Genomic DNA, 14,831 nt, shown 5'->3' with positions numbered 1-14,831 from the left:
CAGGCCATCTTAGACAGGGTATTATGTAATGAGAAAGGAATAATTAGCAATCTTGTTGTGCGAGGCCCCTTGGGATGGAGCGATCATAATATGATCGAATTCTTCCTTAAGATGGAGAGTGAAGTATTTGACTCAGAGACTAGGGTCCTGAATTTAAATAAAGGAAACTACGATGGTATGAGGCGCGAGTTGGGTAGGATTGATTGGGGAATGTTACTCAAAGGGTTGACGGTGGATAGGCAATGGCAAACATTTAAAGATTGCATGGATGAACTACAGAATTTGTTCATCCCTGTTTGGCATAAAAATAAAACAAAAAAGGTGAATCAACCGTGGCTAACTAGGGTAATTAGGGATAGCATAAGGTCCAAGGAGAGGACATATAAATTGGCCAGAAAAAGCAGATAACCTAAGGATTGGGAGCAGTTTAGGATTCAACAAAGGAGGACAAAGGGATTAATTAAGAGGGGGAAAATAGAGTATGAGAGTAAGCTTGCAGGGAACATAAAAACTGACTGTAAAAGCTTCTATAGATATATGAAGAGAAAAAGATTGGTGAAGTCAAGCGTAGGTCCCTTGCAGTCAGAATCAGGGGAATTTATAATGGGGAACAATGAAATGGCAGACTAATTAAATACATATTTTGGTTCTGTCTTCACAAAGGAGGACACAAATAACCTCCCAGAGATGTCGGGGAACATAGGGTCTGATGAAAGGGAGGAACTGAAAGAAATCAGTATTTGTAGAGAAATGGTGTTAGGGAAATTGACGGGATTGAAGGCCGATAAATCCCCAGGGCCTGAATCTACATCCTAGGGTACTTAAGGAAGTGGCCCTAGAAATAGCAGATGCATTGCTGGTCATCTTCCAAAATGCTATAGACTCTGGAACAGTTCCAATGGATTGGAGGGTAGCTAATGTTACCCCACTATTCAAAAAAGGTGGTAGAGAGAAAACGGGGAATTATAGACCAGTAAGCCTGTGGTAAACCACTGTTTGTATTCCACTGTGTACATGCCTGGACATGCCTCGGCTGACTCCTCCCACAAGTCCTAGTATAAAGGTGACTGCTCCCCAGCCCTTTGTATTTCTGGACCGGTCGACCACTCGAGGCAGACCTTCATTCTTTTGTTAATAAAAGCCTTTAGTTACTCTCTTAACTCTCAGTCTTTTATGAGTAATTGATAGCGCATCAAAGCCGGACATCAGTAGAGGGGAAAATGCTAGAGTCCATTATAAAAGATGTAATAGCAGAACACTTGGAAAACAGTGACAGGATCAAACAAAGTCAACATAGATTTGCAAAAGGTAAATCGTGCTTGACTAATCTACAGTACTGGAATTTTTTGAGGATGTAACTGGTAAAATAGATAAGGGAGAACCAGTGGATGTGGTGTATTTGGACTTTCAGAAGGCTTTCGATAAGGTCCCGCATAAGAGATTAGCGTGTAAAGCTGAGGCACATGGGATTGGGGGCAAGGTACTGACATGGATAGAGAACTGGTTGGCAGACAGGAAGCAAAGAGTTAGAATAAACGGGTCTTTTTCCGAGTGGCGGGCAGTGACTAGTGGGGTACCGCAGGGATCGGTCCTAGGACCCCAGCTATTCACAATGGCCCAGAAATTCGGGTCTCCACGGGTGAGTACGCACAGGGTACTCACCCGTAGGCCTGATGGAAGTGCCAGTTTCCTGCATGCACTGCGCATGTGCGGAAAACCAGCACTTCCGTTCCTCTGAAAGCAGGGGTTCAGAGGTCGAATGCGGCGCGGGGGAAGTCTGCGCGTGCGCATCAAACTAACTTTTTTTTTTTTTTTTAATAAATACAGGCTTTTCCGTGAGGGTAAGTCTTTAAAATTTAGAAATGTAAAAAGCAGGCATAAGGCAGCTCGGTGGCATAGTGGTTAGCACTGTTGCCTCACAGCGCCAGGGACCCGGGTTCGAATCTGGCCTCGGGCGACTATCTGTGTGGAGTTTGCACATTCTCCCCGTGTTTGCGTGGGTTTCCTCCGGGTGCTCCGGTTTCCTCCCACAGTCTAAAGATGTGCGGGTTAGGTTGATTGGCTATGATAAATTGACCCTTAGTGTTAGGGGGATTAAATACGTGGGGTTACGGGGATAGGGTGGGATATGTGTTGGTGTAGGGGTTACGGGGATCGGGTGGAATATGTGTCGGTGCAGGCTCGATGGGCCGAAATGGCCTCTATCTGCACTGTGGGGTTTCTGTGATGGCCTGCTTTTTACAAGGTAAGTGGTCAATTAATTAAAATTAAAACATTTTTTCCACAGGTTTATTATTTTTAAATACTTTAAAGCAAGGCAAGTTTATTTTTAGCCCCGTTAGAATATTAAATTTTTTCAAAAATTTAAATTGTTTAAAATAGTTACTTAATGTAATTTATAGTTTATTTAAAAAATGTGATTTAAAAAAAATTTATTTGAATGTTTACTACTATTTTGGGGCCGTAGTATTTATAAGTCTTGATAGCACTTCCTGTCAAGACTTATGAATGGAGCATTCCCTGCTCCAATTGGCTGCCCATGGCCCACGTGATCCCAGGGGACGCATCGAACTAACTGCGCCCCTGGGACACGCAAGCACTGCGCGCTGGCAGCTGGGCCAGGCCCCAGATCGGAATTCCACGGGGCCCTACAGCTCAACTGCCGGCGCGCAAGGTAAGTGCAGGTCGGGGGCTTGCACCCGCGGGAAGCCCCCAACCCGAATTTCTGGGCCAATATATATTAATGATCTAGACGAGGGAACTAGATGTAATATCTCCAAGTTTGCAGATGACACAAAGCTGGGTGGGCGTGTGTGCTGTGAGGAGGATGCCGAGAAACTCCAGTATGATTTGGACAGGTTGGGTGATTGGGCAGAAGCATGGCAGATGCAGTATAATGTGGATAAATGCGAGGTTATCCACTTTGGTGGTAAAACAGGAAGGCAGATTATCTGAACGGCAATAGATTGGGAGAAGGGGAAGTGCAACGAGACCTGGGTGTCCTTGTGCACCAGTCGCTGAAGGCAAGCATGCAGGTGCAGCAGGCAGTTAAGAAGGCAAATGGTATGTTGGCCTTTGTAGCGAGAGGGTTTGAGTACAGGAACAAGGATGTCTTGCTGCAGTTGTACAGGGCCTTGGTGAGACCACACCTTGAGTATTGTGTGCAGTTTTGGTTGCCTTATCTGAGGAAGGATGTTCTTGCCATGGAGGGAGTGCAGCGAAGATTCACCAGACTGATACCTAGGATGGCAGAAATGATGTACGAGGAGAGATTGGGTCGATTGGGCTTATACTCACTGGAGTTTAGAAGATTGAGAGGGGATCTCATCGAAACCTATAAAATTCTGTCAGGCCTGGACAGACTAGATGCAGGAAGGATGTTTCTGATGGCCGGGGAGTCCAGAACCAGGGGTCACAGTCTAAGGATAAGGGGTAAGCCATTTAGGACAGAGATGAGGAGGAATTTCTTCACCCAGAGAGTGGTGAACCTGTGGAATTCTCTACCACAGAAGGCAGTAGAGGCCAATTCATTAAATATATTCAAGGAGTTAGCTATATTTCTTAAGGCTAAAGGGATCTGGGGAGAAGGCAGGGACAGGTACTGAATTTGGATGATCAGCCATGATCTCATTGAATGGCGGAGCAGGCTCGAGGGGCCGAATGGCCTACTTCTGCTCCGATCTTCTATGTTTCTACACTTCTGGGTGCCTCCATTGTTTTTTCCAGTAGATTTGATGTACAGGTCTCTCCAGGCCGAGATTCAAGGCTGCAATGAGCAGGGTGTGGATGGAGAGCAAGATCGACCCTCACCTTTAAGAACTGGCCGGCGCCAGTGTGTCTGTGTTCCATTGCCGAATGACATCATATAAGCTTCGCCAGCGCTCTGCGGTAGCGCCTCGCTCCTCGGCGTTGGCGCCTGATTTAGCGCTGCAATCACCTCCAGGGGTGATAGAAGCCAAGTTTGCAGTTGGAGGCGATAATTAGGACCAAGCGCTAAACTTTGCGCCTGGCCGATAATTGCGCCCCAAACGGGGTGATACCGAATTTCTCCCCCCCACTCCCTTCACCACCGGCGTACCGTGGCTGCAGTGTGTACCATCTACAAGATGCACTGCAGCAACGCGCCAAAGGCTTCTTCAGCAGAAGCCCCTAAACACATGACCCCTTCCACCTAGAAGGACAAGGGCAGTAGGATCATGGGAACACCACCACCTCCAAGTCACACACCATCCCGACTTGGAAGTATATCGCCGTTCCTTCATCATCTCTGGGTCAAAATCCTGGAACTCCCTCCCTAACAGCACTGTGGGAGTACCTTCACCACACGGACTGCTGCGGTTCAAGAAGGCAGCTCACCACCACCTTCGAGGGCAATTAGGGATGGGAAATAAATACTGGCCATGCCAGCGATGCCCAGATCCCATGAATGAATTAAAAAAGTGGTCATTCAGCCCACTGTGCCTGCGCCAGCTCTTTGAAAGAGCTATTCAATTAATCCCACTCCCCTGCTCGTTCTCATCGCCTTGAACATTTTTCCTTTACGTATTTATCCAATTCTCTTTTGAAAGTTACTATTTAATCTGCTTCCACCACCCTTTCAGGCAGTGCATGCCAGATCACAACTCGCTACGTAAAAAAAAATTCTCATCTTGTCTCTGGTTCTTTTGCCAATTACTTTACATCTGTGTCTTCTAGTTACCAACCCTCCTGCCAGTGGAAACAGTTTATCCTTAGTTACACTAATCAAAACCCTTCCTAATTTTGAACACCTCTATTAAATCTCCCCTCAACCTCCTTTGTTCTATTGAGAACAATCCCAGCTTCTCTAATCTCTCCACATAATTGATGCTTCGAAGTTGACTTGATTTGGTTTTGAAATCTCACAATTTTAAAGAACATGAAAATACTGTGAAATGTTATTATCTGAAACTTGCAGACATGTCTAATGGGAGTCGGACCAAGTCTAAGTTAATCCCATGAGAGATGGGTAGTGCCCTTTTTGTTAATAACGTTCTTGCTCTCTCAAGAATTAAGGCCTAGAAATTCGGTGGGCTGCGCCACCAGTTACCGCCTAAAGAGGGCACTCAGTGGCTTTAGCGCCACTGGCCGCGCCTCCCGTGATATTTAGCTGGGGCGCTAATGGTGGCGTTAGCCTGGCAGTGCCGCCACCGATGACGTCATCGGTGTGCGCAGCACCCCGCTAGCGATATTTGGCAGCGACCGCCTCTGTAGTGCCGTTCGCAAATGGTGCCCGGTTCACGGGGCCTACTTATGGCGGCAGTGGCGCAAATTAAGGTGGAGGTGCGGGGCGGCCGTTTTTTCGGCAGCCGCCTGCCAGCATCTCCGTCCCCAGCCTCCTGATCGCCCCCCCGCGGCATTGCCGGCTGTTTTCCGAGAGCCCGGCACTTCTCCTCGGTGCCGGGCTCTTTTCCCGGCACTTGCGATCTCTGATCGCGCTGGTGCAGGCCCCTCCCCCTTAAGAAGGGGAGGAAGGCCTGCAGTACCGCAGCGCGCCGTGCCTCAGCGTGTGGCGCTGCGGCACGTTGCGCTGCGATATTCAGTTTCAGCGTCCTAAGAGGGACGCGGAGCGCCTCGAGCCTCGCCCAGTGTCCCTCTTGGGGCGCTCAAGCTGAATTTCCGGCGGTCGCTACTGCTCCAAACACTGCGCTAAATCCGGCGCCCAGGCGAGCTTGGCGCCTTGTTTGCGGCTCCACCCAATTTCTCCCCCTAAGTGTTTAAAGCTAGATATCTCAAATATTATAGTTTTGTTATTTAAAAATAATCTCAAAAGGCAAAATGAGATTAGTACAGCTCACCAGTCAAGCTGCTAATTAGTCTCAGTGCTGGACTTCCTTTTCTTTGCACCGAGCAGCTTGCTAGTTTTTTTTTTTTTTTTTAAACAAAGTGTAAGAGTGGTTCAGGGGTGTGAGAGGAAGGGGGCCAAACCAACAAAATAGACACTGACAAAATGAAGGGGGCCCTCGAGGACCTCCTCTCAGTCAGGAACCCTGCAAGGAGTTCACAACAATAATGGAGGGACAATTCCTCAGTTCCTCATGGGCTTTCCTGTTATGTCTAAAATAATTAACTGGCTTTCAGGTCCTTGGGGCATTTGAGCTCAAGTCGGCTCCTTGCTTTTAGTTTTGAGACAAAGTCGCAAGACAATCAAAAAATTTTCAATTTATTGTAGGTGATAAATTTATTTCCTTCTAGTTCTACACTTCTTTCCCTAGTGTGGGAGGGGAAGCTAAAAACAGAGGACAGAAAACAAAATAAAATAACTTACAAACTAAAAATGAACCAAGTTGACTAAGTGAGCAGAGTGGATAAACTGAAATCTTATTGAAACCTGGCTCCATGCATGCCGTTTCCACATTGGGGTTGAGTGGGAACCAGGCAGAGTGTAGTGTACAAGTTGTGTGGAGATGAAGACATGCAGTTTGCAAACATGTGATTGATTGCGTGCCTTACTGATGTTTAGATTTTCTTGTTGTTCTTAATTATGTTGCTTTGTCTAACCATTGGGTTTAATTTTTTTTGTGGGGGTGGGAAAAAAAACGCAGATTATAGTTAATGTCCTGATTTCGGTTTCTTTTTATAAACTTATTTATAGTACACGCACTACTGCTAACAAGTAAGGACATGACAAAGTAAGCAAGGTTTTTGGTGGGATTGCAAGTGTGGGTATCAAGTCAATCATTGCTTGGGATGGTGATCCTCAATCAAAAGGTACCCTGATCCAACCCTAATCTCACAGCACCCAGAGCTCCCACCTCCCTGTTGGCTCACAGTCTCTCCAATAGAGGAGCTCACATGCATTATTGGTTTCATTTACTGTAAAGCGCTTTGAGACGTCCAGTGGTCGTGAAAGGTGCTATATAAATGCAAGTCTTTCTTTCTTTCATTATTGGCTGTCAGTCATTGCACCCGGCTCTTTTTCCTTCCCTACGTGGCTTGTTCCTACTTAGGTCATAGTGGGAACCTACTGCTGCAGGAGGGCAACTTCGAGCCCATTATCCCCAATGTTAGAACATAAGAAATAGGAGCAGGAGTAGGCCAATCGGCCCCTCGAGCCTGCTCCGCCATTCAATAAGATCATGGCTGATCTGATCCTAACCGCCAATCTACTATCACAGAACCATCTCCTGAATCTAACAGAATTAGACACACGAAATAGGAGCAGGATCAGGCTACACGGCCCCTGGGCCCACTCCGCTACCCACAGGGCCATGTCCGATCGGAACCTAGACTCATGTCCAAATTCCTGCCCGCTCCCCGTAACCCTTAATTCCCTTTACTTCTAGGAAACTGTCTATTTCTGTTTTAAATTTATGTAATGATGTAGCTTCTACAGCTTTTTGGGGCAGCATATTCCATGGACCTACCACCCTCTGGGTGAAGTAGTTCCTCCTCATCTCAGTTTTGAAAGAGCAGCCCCTTATTCTAAGACTATGCCCCCTAGTTCTAGTTTCACCCATCATCGGGAACATCCTCCCCGCATCCAACCCCTTCACAATCTTATATGTTTCAATAAGATTGCCTCTCATTCTTCTGAACTCCAATGAGTAGAGTCCCAATCTACTCAACCTCTCCTCATATGACCACCCCCTCATCCCCGGGATTAACCGAGTGAACCTTCTTTGTACTGACTCGAGAGCAAGTATGTCTTTTCTTAAGTATGGACACCAAAGCTGTATGTAGTATTCCAGGTGCGGTCTCACCAATACCTTGTACAACTGAAGCAGTACCTCCCTATTTTTATATTCTATCCCCCTAGCAATAAAAGCCAACATTCCATTGGCCTTCTTAATCACTTGCTGCACCTGCATACTAACCTTTTGAGTTTCGTGCACCAGGACCCCCAGATCCCTTTGTACTTCAGTACTTTCCAGTTTCTTGCCATTAAGATAATAACTTGCTCTACGATTTTTCCTGCCAAAGTGCATAACCTCACACTTCCCAGTATTGTATTCCATCTGCCAAATCTCTGCCCACTTACTTAGCCTGTCGATGTCCCCTTGCAGGTTTTTTATGTCCTCCTCACTCACTACTTTCCCTCCCATCTTAGTATCATCTGCAAACTTTGATATGTTACACCCGGTCCCCTCCTCCAAATCGTTAATATAGATTGTAAAGAGTTGGGGACCCAGCACTGACCCCTGCGGAACATCACTAGTTACTGATTGCCAGTCTGAGAATAAACCATTTATCCCAACTCTCTGCCTTCTGTTAGATAGCCAATCCTCTATCCATGCCAGAATATTACCCCCAATCCTGTGATTTTTTATTATCTTGAGCAATAGTCTTGTGTGGCACCTTGTCAAATGCCTTTTGGAAGTCTAAATACACTACGTCCACTGGTTCCCCTTTATCCACCCTGTGTTACTTCCTCAAAGAACTCCAGCAAATTTGTCAAACATGACTTCCCCTTCATAAAACCATGCTGACTTTTTCCTATTAAATTATGATTATCCAAATGTCCTGTTACTGTCTCCTTAATGATGGACTCCAATATTTTACCTACCACAGATGTTAGGCTAACCGGTCTATAGTTTCCAGCCTTCTGTCTACTGCCCTTTTTAAATAAGGGCGTTACATTAGCAGTTTTCCAGTCTGCCGGGACCTTTGCTGAGTCCAGGGAGTTTTGGAAAATTATTACCAATGCATCCACAATCCCTACCGCCACTTCCCTCAAGACCCTAGGATGTAAGCCATCAGGTCCAGGTGATTTATCCGCCTCGAGTCCCATTATTTTACCGAGTACCACTTCCTTAGTGATTTTGATCGTATTTAGCTCCTCCCCCCCTTTAGCCCCCTGTTTGTCCAGTGTTGGGATATTCTTAGTGTCTTCTACTGTAAAGACTGATGTAAAATATTCATAGTGTTTTTGCCATCTCCATATTTCCCACCATTAATTTCCCGGTCTCATCCTCTAAGGGACCAACATTTACTTTAGCCACCCTTTTTCTTTTTATATAACTATAAAAACTCTTACTATCTGTTTTTATATTTTTTGCTAATTTACTTTCATAATCTATCTTCCCTTTCTTAATCAATCTTTTTGTTATTTTTTGCTGTCTTTTAAAGTTTTCCCAATCCTCTATCCTCCCACTAGATTTGGCTACCTTATATGCCCTTGTTTTTAGTCGAATACTATCCTTAATTTCTTTACTTAGCCACGGATGGCTGTCTTTTCTTTTACACCCTTTTCTTCTCAGTGGAATATATATTTTTTGGAAGTTGTAAAATAACTCCTTAAATGTACACCACTGATCGTGTATCGTCTTACCCTTTAATCTATTTTCCCAATCCACTCTACTCAATTCCGCTCTCATACCTTCATAGTCTCCTTTATTCAAGCTTAGCACGCTTGTTTGAGATCCAACCTTCTCACCCTCTAATTGAATATGGAATTCAACCATGTTATGGTCACTCATTCCAAGGGGATCCTTTACTAGGACATTTTTAATTAATCCCATCTCGTTACACAGGACCAGATCTAAGGTTGCTTGCCCCCTGGTCGGTTCAGTTACATACTGCTCAAGAAACCCATCCCTAATACACTCAATGAACTCATCCTCAAGGCAGCCCTGCCCAATTTGATTTGTCCAATTAATGATAGTTAAAATCCCCCATAATTATAGATGTTCCCTTATTACAAGCCTCAACTATTTCCTGATTGATACTCCGTCCAACACAGTTGCCACTGTTCGGAGGCCTATAGACTACGCCCACTAGTGTTTTTTTCCCCTTATTATTCCTTACCTCCACCCAAAAACTGTTTCATTATCCTGATCTTTTGACCCAATATCATTTCTCTGTATTACAGTGATTCCTTCCTTTATTAACATAGCTACCCCACCTCCCCTTCTTTCCTGCTAGTCATACTGCAGTCAAAACCTTTACATCACAGCAGCTCTAGGCATTGGAGATCAGTTTGGAGGGAGTAAGCCAGTCCGGCTTCTCCCGTCTCCATTTTGCTGCCAGGTTTCCCTGTGTCCTGGGATACCCAGCTGGCAACTGATTTAAATATTATAATGACGTGTCGTGCCACTCCAAGACAGGAGACATGCACGGTTCGAAACCCATGGCCGTACAAATGGCAACGGGCGCATACAGTGGGTTGGGAATATGTTCCCTGATTTTTAATTTTTAATGTCCTGTCATTGTTTTTGGGCGGGGGTGTGGGGGGGGGGAGGGGGGAGGAGGAGGAGTTAATGTTTACCCCAATAACTACTTCAACAGTTCAAACTTTTCCTGTTGCTCCCCCTGCTCAGCTTTGGCATTTAGTTCACGTACCGGCACATTGTGGCATGGAATGAATGCTAAAGCTGCACTGAACATGGCGGTGTGCTCCTGGCTTGTAAATACATTGACCAAATAAATATAATCAAGCCTCAAAATTGTTTTCTTGGGGTCTACTGAATTAAGTATGGTGGAATATAGGAAACCTCATGCTGTGCTTTGGGCAAAATAAATCCCCAGTGTAAGCTTGAGAATTATGATGTGATGAATCTGAGCATGGGGCTGAATGATCACGCAACCGGAAGCTATAGGAGATCACTGGAATTCCTTGAGAGAATGAGGAGGTCCAGGCAGCGTGGTGTTGTCTATCCTACATGCTGTATGAAAGGAATCCAGAGGAAAAAGACGGCACAGGCATTGATTAACAGTATATTATTTAATGTGTACTACAAGGATGTTTGCGGTCTGGTGTGGGGCTCAAGCTCCACGGGGACAAGACTTGGCTTTGAAAAACAGATTTAAATGTCTCAAATTGCATGGCAATACTACTCATGTAGAACTGCATAGCTTCACAGATAACCCATTATTTGCATTATCACAGATCGACAGAGCACAGTGTTCAGGCCATACCTGCCTTGTACATTAGAGCGAGACTTATTAAAACAGGTATTCAGTTGAGAGTTAACTGCATGAACTCACTTTATATTGGAGAGCTGCTGGATATAAATTTCTCTCCCCTCTCTTCCTGAAAAAATGTGCTCATTGTGGGGATATTGGCCAACTGGTGCCAGTGGGCTTCCAGCACCTCAAAGTGGTCATTATTCATGTGTGTGCTTGACAGTGTCAGAGGGTCAATCAACTGTAAAGGCATCACAGCCAAGCTGGATCCTGTCCTCACTCAATGCCCACAGACGCACACATCTAGCAGTGGTTACTGAAAAGCATTGCTGGCTTATCTTCTTTTCCCAGGAGCATGGAGACCATTTTTAAATACCTCTGCAGCTGCCCTGTAGGGTATCAGCTAACCCACAGAGATTAGAGATGAAAGCTGGGTCCTTCTTGCTCTATGTAACCATAGATGGCAATTAACTGGGCCATTAGGGGCAGAATGATTGCATATGAATTTGATAAATTAGGTAAATCCTCTTCCCTTGATAAGTAAATCCATGAAACTTCAGCACATTCTGGAAGTAGTTCTTACCTGCCAAAAGCATTCAGAAGAGCGACAACCTCCTGCCGGGTGAGCTGAAAGCCTGATGAAGGGCTGCGCTCAGGGAGATTCTTGATTTCCCGTTCAGAAAATAAAATCTTCAGAGCAGTACCCAAACCCTGAGTCTGGAGAGGAGACCAGAAGAATTTATTTAAAGTATTATATACAGTGCTCTGCTCTGCTGTCGTCCCCCAAAAGGTCAGACGTTGGAATACTTTCCAGACTTATCAGTTTAATTTTGAGATACGATTAGAAAATAGCTCATTTTGAAGCTCAGTTTTGACCTGAAACGTTAACTCTGTTTCTCCCTCCACAGATGCTGCATGACCCTGCTGAGTGTTTCCAGCATTTTCTGTTTTTATTCCATTTTGAAGTACAAGTAGTTACAAGTTTAAGCAGTATTGTGTTGTTGGTTTACTAAACTCTACAATAAACTAAACTTTCTATATAATACTGCATCTAGGACTCTTCGAAAGTATTATAATGAGTGATATAGAGAAAGACTTTCAGTTGTCTGTTATTACGGTGGGGGGGGGTTTACAAGACATCTCTCTGATATCATTGGTTATGATACATCAGAATGTTGTGGTAAGGAGCTGGTATACAAGCACTTATATATTTTTTAAAAATTACACTCTCTTTACCTTCAATAATTATAATGAAACAAGATCTGACAATCCATTTTGTTATTTAGGTAACACACGGCTTGAAGTAGTCCCTAGTTTCCACAGTAATGGAGGCGCTGCACAAGTGTATGCTACTGGTCATGAACTGGTATGTAATTTGAATACATATGCTATTCTGTGAAGATCAAGACTTAAAGGCTTGCACACTTAAAAAGTATTACAAAAAAACACTTCTTCACTGGCCTCTGGTGTTTCTATGGTGGTTGAATTCCTCCAAAAGGAATTTGAGGATTAGGTAGCTGTGACTTAGTACACAGACAGAATGGATCAGAGGCCTGTTAGAGTCTGGCTATAAGCCTCTGGGAGGAGAGGAGAGAAGGGAGAAAGAGAGGAGAGAATGGAATCAATCATCAGGAATAAATGGGAGGATTATCTATATGACTATAACCTAATGTTAACAGCTGTCAACAAGGATTCACAGAGAGAAGATCTTGCTGGACCAACCTCCTCATTGTCACAGAAGTAACAACCCAAGTGGACAGTGATAAGCATTGTATCTTGACTTCCAAAAGGCTTCAGATGAAGTTCCATCTGAAAGACTATTATTTAAACTCAAAATTGTGCAGATTCAGGGTTTAAGTGTAGGAAACAATGAGGACAAGTTAGGGGAGTTATGTCAGAGTGGGGGAGTGGCAGGAGGGAAAGAGTTTTAAGTGGGCTACCTCAGGGCTCAGTGGTGGGACCACGACTGTTTCTTAATTTACATAAATGACCTGGATTTGGAAACTCCGTGGTAAAATTTGCAGTTGATACCAAACTAGGAGGGTGCAGTGAACTCAGAAGAGGCAGATCAGAAACCACAAAATAAAACTGGACAGAGAATGGCAGATGAAATGAATGCAGACAAATATTAAGTGCTAAGCATAAGAAAAAGAGATGATGTGCATATTCTACAAGTGGTGCTGAAATAGCTAAGGCTGGAACAAAAGAAACCTAGGAGTCTTTGGAGACTCAATGCTCAACATGTCCAACCAATGCAGAGCAGCAATCTGCAATGACTTACATAGCCAAAGCAGTGCAATTTAAGTCAGAGAAGGTAATGATCAAACTTTACAATGCCCTAGTCTAACCGCACCTTGAATACTGCGTCCAGTTCTGGTCATCAAGCGCTGGAAGCAGTGCAGAGAAAGACCGACGAGGCTGATCCGCCAGTGTCAGGGGTCTGAGTTATGAGTAAAGATCAGAGGGACTAGGGTTTCTCATTCTGGAAAGAAGGCACCCGAGAGGTGATGTTATAGAGGATACAAGATTGTTCAGGGTATAGAAAGAGTTAAACTAGATTACTAAATTAAACTGCAGCAGTGGAACACTGGAGAAGAGTACTTTTAGGAGAGATTTTGGGAAATGCTTCTTCAGTGATCAAGGTGTGAAATGGACTCCCAGATAGAGCAGTGGCAATAAAAACCCTGGACTCATTTAAAAAACAACTGGATGCTATAATGGGGAGGATGTTAGGCTCTCTTGGAATAGTGGAACAAAAATGGCCAGAATGGCCTCCCTCATCCTCCTCTGAGAAGAATTCTTTCCCCTGTGAGCAATGGTTAGATCAATTAATCATCCAGGAAAGAAGATAGATTTGGGTACTTGAAATGTAACAAGGATCAAAGAGACTGGCAAAAAAATTCTACACATGAAGATTTCTGCTCCTTGTCCAGTCCTGGTGTCCTGGGCGCTGCAAATTTGGTCTCACACCTGACAGGTTGCAGGGCCTACTGACCTCTGCACAAAGCTCCACAATGGACTACAAATTCATAAAATCTACCTTTAGGTGTAGAGTGAGACTCAAATTTATTATTTCACATTTTCTGCAAGTAGCTTATGGTTTAGAATAAGCGCTTTTTGAGACACTACAATTTTTACTTTGTGAAGCATGATCGTCTTTCTGTAACAATGTTTTTCAATCACATAACTAGGAGCGGGAAACAGATATTTCAAATCCTACTAGAAGCCACGTTCTTGATTATTGCAATAATGGCCCAGAAATTCGGGTCTCCACGGGCGAGTACGCACGGGGTACTCACCCGTAGGCCGAATGGAAGTGCCGGTTTTCTGCATGCGCGGGAAACCGGCACTTCTGTTCCTCTGAACGAAGGGGTTCAGAGTCGAGCGCGCGCGCAGGAGAGGCTGCGTATGCGCATCAAACTTAGGTTTTTTTTGCAGGTTTTCCCGGGATCGTAAGCCTGCAGGATTTAGAAATGTAAAAAGCAGGCGTAAGGCCTGCTTTTTACAAGGTAAGTGGTCAATTAATTAAAATTAAAACATTTTTCCCCACAGGTTTATTATTTTTAAATACTTTAAAGCAAGGTAAGTTTATTTTTAGCCCCGTTAGAATATAAAATTATTTTTTTCAAAAATTTAAATTTAAAATAGTTATTTAATGTAATTTATAGTGTGATTTAAAAAAAAATTATTTGAAGGTTTACTGCTATTTTGGGGCCCGTAGTATTTATAAGTTTTGACAGCTCTTCCTGTCAATTTTATGAATGGGCTTTTCCCTCCTCCGATTGGCTGCCCATGGCCCACGTGATCCCGGGGACACATCGCACTAATTGCGCCCCTGGGATACGCAAGCACTGCGCGCCGGCAGCTGGGCCAGGCCCGGGAGCGTAATTCCACGGGAGCCCAGAGCTCAACGGCCGGCGCGCAAGGTAAGTGCAGGTTGGGGGGGTTACACCATTATCAATTAAGTT

General features: G+C 44.4%; 1 protein-coding gene across 5 annotated transcripts in view; it reads right to left on the bottom strand.

The window, feature by feature from the left end:
* ero1b (endoplasmic reticulum oxidoreductase 1 beta) overlaps positions 1-14,831 on the bottom strand; it is a 275,013-nt gene that overhangs the window by 146,028 nt on the left and 114,154 nt on the right. For all 5 annotated transcript variants that reach the window (XM_085996681.1, XM_085996682.1, XM_085996679.1 and 2 more), the window contains exon 15: positions 11,447-11,580. In XM_085996681.1, coding sequence (XP_085852807.1) covers positions 11,447-11,580 — 134 coding nt within the window. The remainder of the gene's footprint in view (positions 1-11,446; positions 11,581-14,831) is intronic.

This window comes from Somniosus microcephalus, chromosome 9 (assembly GCF_052327205.1).
Source record: "Somniosus microcephalus isolate GS21.2 chromosome 9, FLI_Smic_1.0, whole genome shotgun sequence".
In the NCBI taxonomy this organism is placed as follows: Eukaryota; Metazoa; Chordata; class Chondrichthyes; order Squaliformes; family Somniosidae; genus Somniosus; species Somniosus microcephalus.
Note: the sequence above shows the minus strand (reverse complement) of the source record. Positions and strands in the feature narration are given on the sequence as shown.